The sequence below is a fragment of the Octopus bimaculoides genome, chromosome 4 (genome assembly GCF_001194135.2).
Source record: "Octopus bimaculoides isolate UCB-OBI-ISO-001 chromosome 4, ASM119413v2, whole genome shotgun sequence".
Classification (NCBI taxonomy): domain Eukaryota; kingdom Metazoa; phylum Mollusca; class Cephalopoda; order Octopoda; family Octopodidae; genus Octopus; species Octopus bimaculoides.
The window spans coordinates 101,588,814-101,596,573 of NC_068984.1; the positions used below are offsets into that span (position 1 = coordinate 101,588,814).

A 7,760-nucleotide genomic window follows, 5' to 3' on the forward strand; every position below is an offset into this window, starting at 1 on the left:
AGTAAGCACATGAAATGTGCAACAAGGTGGAAAAAAGAGTACTCAAATACCAGAGGTAGAGTAATATGCTTTATTTAAAATGCTGCTTTTAAATAAAGTATATATATATATATATATATATAAATTTAGTAAATGGAGTAAAACACATATGTTAAATGAATTCTTTTATTTCCAACATATGTTTCAAAGATCACAAATTGTATCTTCCAAAGGATTAGGTGATGTTGATAAGGATGTAATCTTCTCTTGAGGGAAATACATAGGAACCAGCTTAACCGTAAGACATTTTAACCGAATGTGATAACTGTAGGTAGAGAAGATTGCTACGTAAACATTACTTAAAGCAGTGGTTCTCAACCAGTCTATATGGCCCTTAGGGGTCCACATAAGATTTTGATGTTAAAATTTATGCGCAATAAATTGGTTGTATTTCTACAATATACAATATGTTCCAACACCGTTTTTTAATACAATTCTTAATAATATTTAATTATAAAAATATAATATGATTTTTTTTTTAGCATCAAATGGCTATGGGGGATTCCATAGAGTAAAAATAGGAATCAAAAACATCCACAAGTGAAAAATGGTTGAGAAAGACTGACTTAAAGGATCACTCATTATACTGGCATATCACATTTCCTTTCGTTCTTTCCTCCATAAAAATAAATGTTTTTAAATTGTTGTCATTATTATTTAAGATCTGCTTCCCATGCTGGCATGGGTTGGACGGTTTGACAGGAGCTGGCAAGTCAGAAAACTACACTGATCTTTACTGCCTGCTTTAGTATGGTTTCTATGGCTGGATGCCCTTTCTAACACCAAATTATATTTGTTAATTAATATCATGACATATTAAAAGTATTTGATAATTAATATCTTAATTATTGATAATCTTATGATAAGCCAATAATCCTCTGTGTCTTGGATTTTTAAAATGCCACTTGAGGTTTTTAAAAATCCATACTCTTTGTATGTCTTGAAAAACATGTTTGTCATTATTTTGCTATGCACAAATATGCTTAATAAAATAATCAATAATTTTATAAATTTTTAGAAAAAATTTAAACTTTAAAGCTGTTTTTTTAAAAAATTTCCATGTGAAGTGAACCAGTAATTTTTATTTGATTTCCAGTGTATCACAAAGTCAAAATGACTGAGAACCACTGCTATGAGCCAATAATTTGGGTCCTTAAGTAAGTAGAAAACCAGTTTTGTTGAATAAGGACTAAAGTCAAATGAACTGACTCAGAAGTTCACCAAATGTACAATTTTCATCAGCCACAAGCAAAGTATACCATAAGTGGAAGTGAACACTGGAATAAAATCAATTACAATTCTGTAATCTGACATTCAGATCATAATGTTAGTTTACATATATTCTCAGAGTTACATTCTTTTACCTAATTTTTTTTACATTTATTTTCCATATTTGTGTGGGTGGAATCAATTTTGCTAATTTGAACAGTTGCAAAACTTTTCCTTAGGTTACCTATCGGGGCACATTGTGTGAGTGAATACATGGTATGTAGTAGATATTAATTATATAAGTGATCATAAAAAGGGCCTTATCACTATGAAACAATATGCAAACAAAGTTTTTGATAGTGTTGCTTCCTTGAGGAATGAAACAGTGGAAAGTGAGAATGGGTGGATGGAAGAAGAAAGAGACAGATGGTAGAGGTAGAATTATTGGGGTGGGGATGGGAGGGTAGAAGTGGACAGGACGTAAGAGTGACAAAACACAGGAGTCTAGATTGGAGAGAGAGAGGGAGAGAGATGGAGATGAAGAATGTACAGATAGGGGAAGGTAGAGTGCATTGGTCACAGACTGTTTGATGTAGTCTCAGCAAATCTTCTGCACTCAAGGCTCATGTCTCACTCACTACCATTCATTATTGAGGTTGAATACAAGTTTCGTACAATCTATCATAACTTTGAGTAAGAAAACCCTTGTTGCTTGCAAAGATAATAACCACCTGAACTTTTTCCAATTTCTTCTTACCCTACCTACTAAACTTTCAGAGTAACCACTTCTATTATTAATTATACTCCCTTAGAAATAGAAGCTATCAACTACTCCTAGTTAGTAATAATGCTCAAACATTTATCACAATTTGTCGTTCCAGTTTTCAAAATGGAAACAGGCCCAGAATCACTCACCTCTCTTGAAGTATTTGAAAGGGTGATGAAATCAAGAACAACAGGATTCCTGGTGAGTAACAGTCTCCTAAATTACAACCAACATGATTTTTGTTGCGACAGAGACTACCTTAAACAGCTTCTGCAAATCTAATGCTTATTTATTCACATTGTCTCAAATTAATCATACTATATCTCATAGCTTTGAGATTTCAGTGATATGATTGTTTATTTTTACTATGACATTGTAAGGTAGGTGTGAAATGTTGGTGAATAAGGTAGGTGAATAAGGTAGGTGAATAAAATATTCTGTCCAGTTTGAACATAAAAGAGGCAGAATATTTTGGTCGGATATGGCCAGTCTGAACACTAAAAGGTTAAAGTTTTGCTTGAGGGCTCAAATTCTGACGTTATATTTCTTGACTTCATCAAAGCCTTTAACCGAGTTAACCACAATTTTCTACTGTTAAAATTGCCCTACATAGAAATCTGTAGAAAACTGTTGCACTGGAACAAGTATTTCTTGGTGAGCAGAATCCAACAGCCTGTATTCAATGGAACCCACTCAAGCCCAGCAAAAGTTACCAGTGGTGTCTCCCAAGGAACTGTAGTAGGCCCTCTTCTCTTCATAGAATATACAGACGACATATCAAATGTCATCAAGCTCAGTAAAATAAAAAATACTCACAAATGACTCAAGCTTCAAAAAAATATTAATGGAGAAGAAGATCAAATAAAACTCCTCCAGCCTAAACTACATGCTGTAAGCCAATGAGTGAACAGACAAAAACAATATGCTGCTAAATGAGGGAAAATTTGAATTTGTGCTCTTTGGAAAAGAGAATGTTTTCAAATAGCCATGCTCTCTTCCTTCAGAAGAACCACTGACAACATCCAACAATATAAGAGATTTTGGAGGAATTGTGACAACTTCAGCTGAAGCAACCACATCAACTATAAAGTCAATATGGCTTGCAAGATGAGTTTCTAGATCCTCAGAACTTTCTGGCCCAGAGATATGAGTGTCATCATCCCCTTTTCTCTGCTTTTGTATGGTCATACCAAGAATACTGTTTCCCCCTGGGATCTATCCATATCAAATAAAACATAATGAGAATTGAGACACCCAAAAAAACAAAAACAAAAAATTTTAATAGAATATTAATTAGCATAACAGATTTTGAACATCTCTCAAAAGCCTGAACTGTAAGCATACTTTTCTAATGGTACTGAACTGTTCCATTCACAGTTTCCAGAGATTCAAATGATGTAGGATCTTTCATATGTTGAAGCAATGAAACAAAAGGCTCATTAAAAATAAACCTATTTGGGTGGATTGTGTCAATGCATCTGAGAGTATCACTTGATCAAACAACCAGATACCTAGGTATGAATAAACCTCCATCTTCTTTGGTCCTACCAAATGTAATATCGTGGAAGAATGCAGTATAGAAGAGTTTGGGCAAATTCATCAATTTAATATACTTGAAAGAGTATTGTGAACTTGGAATAGGTCTTCGCTGGATGCAGTTATAGGTATTTTCCTAAGTAAATTAAACCTTTTCACTATTTTTTAGATAAACATTGAAATGCATCACACTCAGGTGCTGTTCATGGGTAATTTCAAGATTCTTTACCCTCTGTCATCAATATTGGTTTCAAATTTTGGCACAAGGTTAGCAATTTTGGGGGAAGAGGTTAAGTCGATTACAGCGACTCCAGTGTTCAACTGGTACTTAATTTATCGACCTCAAAAAAGATGAAAGGCAAAGTCAATCTCATCAGAATTTGAACTCAGAACGTAAGGATGTATGAAATGCTACTAAGCATTCTGCCTTGCATGCTAACGATTCTGCTAGCTTGCCATCTTACCCCCTGTTATCAATACTGATATAACTTCCTATTGGTAAAGCATAATTTCATCAAGATGGTTTCAGTCTGATTTTCGGACTGAGATACATAGCCTGACCACTTCTATCAATCAAGTCAACTGGATCAGATTCCTATCATAAGTTGTGTTTTCCTCTTCATGCATTATGATTATCTCCCATTCGCCATCCCTACCCTCCCTGCTGTTTGATTTCTTGGCTTGGCTTCTGGAACACAATTTCCTTCTTCAACATTTTCAATTTGTCTTGTTCTTTTGTTGACTGTCCCTATCCATTCAACATGATTCATATTACCTAGCCATTGCATAAATGCTCTTCTGGAAACTTTTAACGCTCAAACTTTTGAAGATGAACAACTTAAGATTTTCTTTTTAGTCCTACACCAAAAGTAAAATTTTTAACTTTTCAGAGACAAACATTTTATTGCAATAAGAATAGGAAATAAATATATCTGTACCTTTTTCCGTTGTGCAATTGATTCCACTGTTAGATTCTAAAAGTACAATGATATTTATTTTAAGAATACTTAGAGAATTTTGTTGACTACCACCAGTTATCAACACGAAATTTACTTTTAGTCCCACACTGTAAGTAAAATTTTTAACTATTGAGGGACAAACGCTTTATTACAATAAGAATGAGAAATAAATATCCCTGGAAAGACTGGAAAAATTATGGAAGCAGAGAATTACATCAGGTAACCAAAAGGGAAGCTAGGTAACATGGTTACATAGTGAAAGGAATAGCAAAAGTTAAGAGATTTGCAAATATTCTACAGCATGAGGATCAGAGGCATGAGGTGTTCAGGATTGCAAAGCAGTGTATCAAAGAGAATAGAAATGTGGTGGGTGAGAAATGTGTGTGAATGGATAATGGTATGCTTGCACTTAGTGACTCAGAGAAGAAAGATGCATAGAGGTGCTACTATGAAAGGTTCCTAAATGTGGAAAGTGAATGGGAGAAGGAGTCTTGCAAATATGGAACCAATTGAGGGACCAGTCATCAGAGTTGATAGCAGTATAATAGATAAGGCAATTAAGGATACAAAGACAAGGAAAGCCCCTAGGTCATTGGGTTAAAATAGCTGAGATGATTAAAATATCCGGTGGTGTAGGATACAGCCTAGTCACTCACATAGTTAATCAGGTTACTCAGGATTGGTGTAGTAGTATTATAGTTAGCTGCTACAAGGGTAAAGGTGATGCCTTGGATAGAAACAAGTGCAATGGTATCAAACTGCTAGACCAGGTCATGAAATTTATAGAGGGAATTGGAGCTCAACTGATTAGGAATATAATTAAACTAGATGAGTTGTTGTTTAGTTTTGTTCCTGGGAAGAATACTATGGATGCCATCTTCCTAGTGAGACAGTTACAAGAAAAGTATTTGGCCAAAAGTAAACAATTGTATTTAGCTTTCATCGACCTGGAGAAAGCTTCGACAGAGTTCCCTGCTCTGTTATCTGGTGGTCTCTAAGGAAGTTAGGAGTGGCTTGTCAGAGCTGTAAAAGCCATGTACAGCAATGCTGTCAGTAAGGTGAGAGTCAACCATGAATACAGTGATAAATTTAGCATACAAGTAGGGGTTCACCAGAGCTCAGTTCTTAGTACACTTATTCATCATAGTCCTCCAGGTCATAACAGAGGAATTCAAAACTGGATGCAGAATTTGAAGCAAAATTGGAGAAGAAATTCCAGGTATGGAAGCAATACCTAGAATCAAAGGGCTTTAAAGTTAACCTAGTAAATACCAAATTTATTGTTAGCAAGAAAGCAGATAAGACTCTCTTTCCATCAAGTAAATAGCCCTGCTCAATATGTAGGAAAGGAGAAGGACCCATTGCTGCACCCAGTGTAAACAATGGACACATAAGGGGTGCAGTGGAATCACAGGTAAATTAACAGATAAGGTCACCTGCATGTGTGGCAGACGTGCAGGAACAATAAGCACTAAGAGAACTCAAGACTTAGACCCTCTCAAATGCCCAGAAGGCTCTCTTGAGGTGGTAGATAGTTTCTGTTACTTAGGTGACCAAATTAGTAATGGTGGTGGATGCTTTGAAAGTATTGTTTCTAGAATAAGAATAGAATGGAGGAAGTTCATAGAGCTACTACCTCTGTTGGCAACAAAAGGACTTTCTCTCAGAGTGAAAGATAGATTGTATGATGCTTGTGTATGATCGGCTATACTCCATGGTAGTGAGACATAGGCTCAGAATGCAGAGGACATGCGTAGACTAGAGAGGAATGAAGTCAGTATGCTTTGCTGAGATGTACAACATCATTGTGCAAGACAAAGTTCAAAAGTGTTGAGAGAAAAGTTTGGCATAAGATAAATTTAATGTGGCATGTAGGAGAGGAGACTTTGATTTGGACAAGTAATGCATATGAATGAAGACAGTTATATAAAGTGCCATTCACTAAAAGTAGATGGTACCTGTGGAAGAGGGAGATCCAGGAAGATCTCAGGACTGTTGCAGGTCATGTAGAAATGACAATGGACTGAGATGTCTGGCGATATGAGGTTCTAGAGAAGACTTGCCTATGTCAGTGAAACTGAGTGTGAGAAATATTGTGTCCCACCCATATGTAATGATAAAATTTTCACACACCCTACCTCAAGGAACCAGTCTACATCTCCTCTTCCAAACTGCATCTTTTCTCTTCCTTACATTTCCTCTTTATACCTTATGATTAGCTCCCATTCGTCATCCCTACCCTCCCTGTTCTGCTCACTGCATCGCTGCTTTCCCTTCCCCCACTTTATACCCAGGTTCTCACCAGTCACTGCAACCCCACCCCTACTCCCTACCCGTGCCTTCTTGGCAATACCTGGCCACATATATTATGACCTCCATACCTTGACGGCATTCACTGGCAATTGCCACCATTTATCTCTCTCTTTGTTACTCTAGCATCCCATCTAAGCTCTGATCCCCGTTCCTTGTAAGTATACCCTGGCACTTCACCATTTCTCTCCTGCTCTCTTGCTGTCTCCCACTCTCATTATCTCTCTTTCCCTTACTCTTCACTCGGGCTGGGTAACCATGTATCTACAGCAGCACACCTGTTTCTGTCCCAATTCTTGATCACTCTCTCTCCCCCATTCTCTTGTTCTCCCCTCTGGCTGGGTAAACAAATATTTCCTTTACAACAGCACACCTTTTTCTGTCCTCTTTCTTCTTACTTCTCTCTCTCTCTCTCTCTCTCTCTCTCTCTCTTTCTCTCACCGGGTAACCACATACCTAATCTACAGCAAGACACCTGTTTCTGTCTCTGTTTCACTATAACTTTTCACCTTTCATCATCTGACACGAGATCACCTCCTCCAATGCCTCCTCCCCTCTCAAACATTCCTTGTCTTGCAAGTTACTTGGTGACCTTGCCGGTGCCATGTAAAAAGCATCCAGTCTATATTGTGAAGTGGTTGGCATCTGGAAGAGCATCCAGCTGTAAAAGCCATGCCAAAACCAACCTTGCTTGTGCTGGTGCTACATAAAAAGCACTGAGTCCATTCTGTGGGGTGGTTGGTGTTAGGAAGGGCATCCAGTCATAAAGACTATGCCAAAATAGACACAGAAACCTGATGTAGTCTTCTATTTGCCCACCTCCTGTCAAACCGTCCAACCCATACTGGCATGAAAGGTGGACATTGAACAATGATGATGATGATGATGATGACGATGATGATGATGATGATGATGATGATGATGATGATGATGATGATGAT

The 7,760-nt window shown here is 37.0% G+C and overlaps 1 protein-coding gene across 1 annotated transcript in view; it reads right to left on the bottom strand.

Annotated features, from left to right (window-relative positions):
- The window catches only part of LOC106878790 (cilia- and flagella-associated protein 54), a 77,649-nt gene that overhangs the window by 9,627 nt on the left and 60,262 nt on the right, over positions 1–7,760 (bottom strand). The window contains exon 23 of the mRNA XM_052967654.1: positions 4,489–4,524. Coding sequence (XP_052823614.1) covers positions 4,489–4,524 — 36 coding nt within the window. The remainder of the gene's footprint in view (positions 1–4,488; positions 4,525–7,760) is intronic.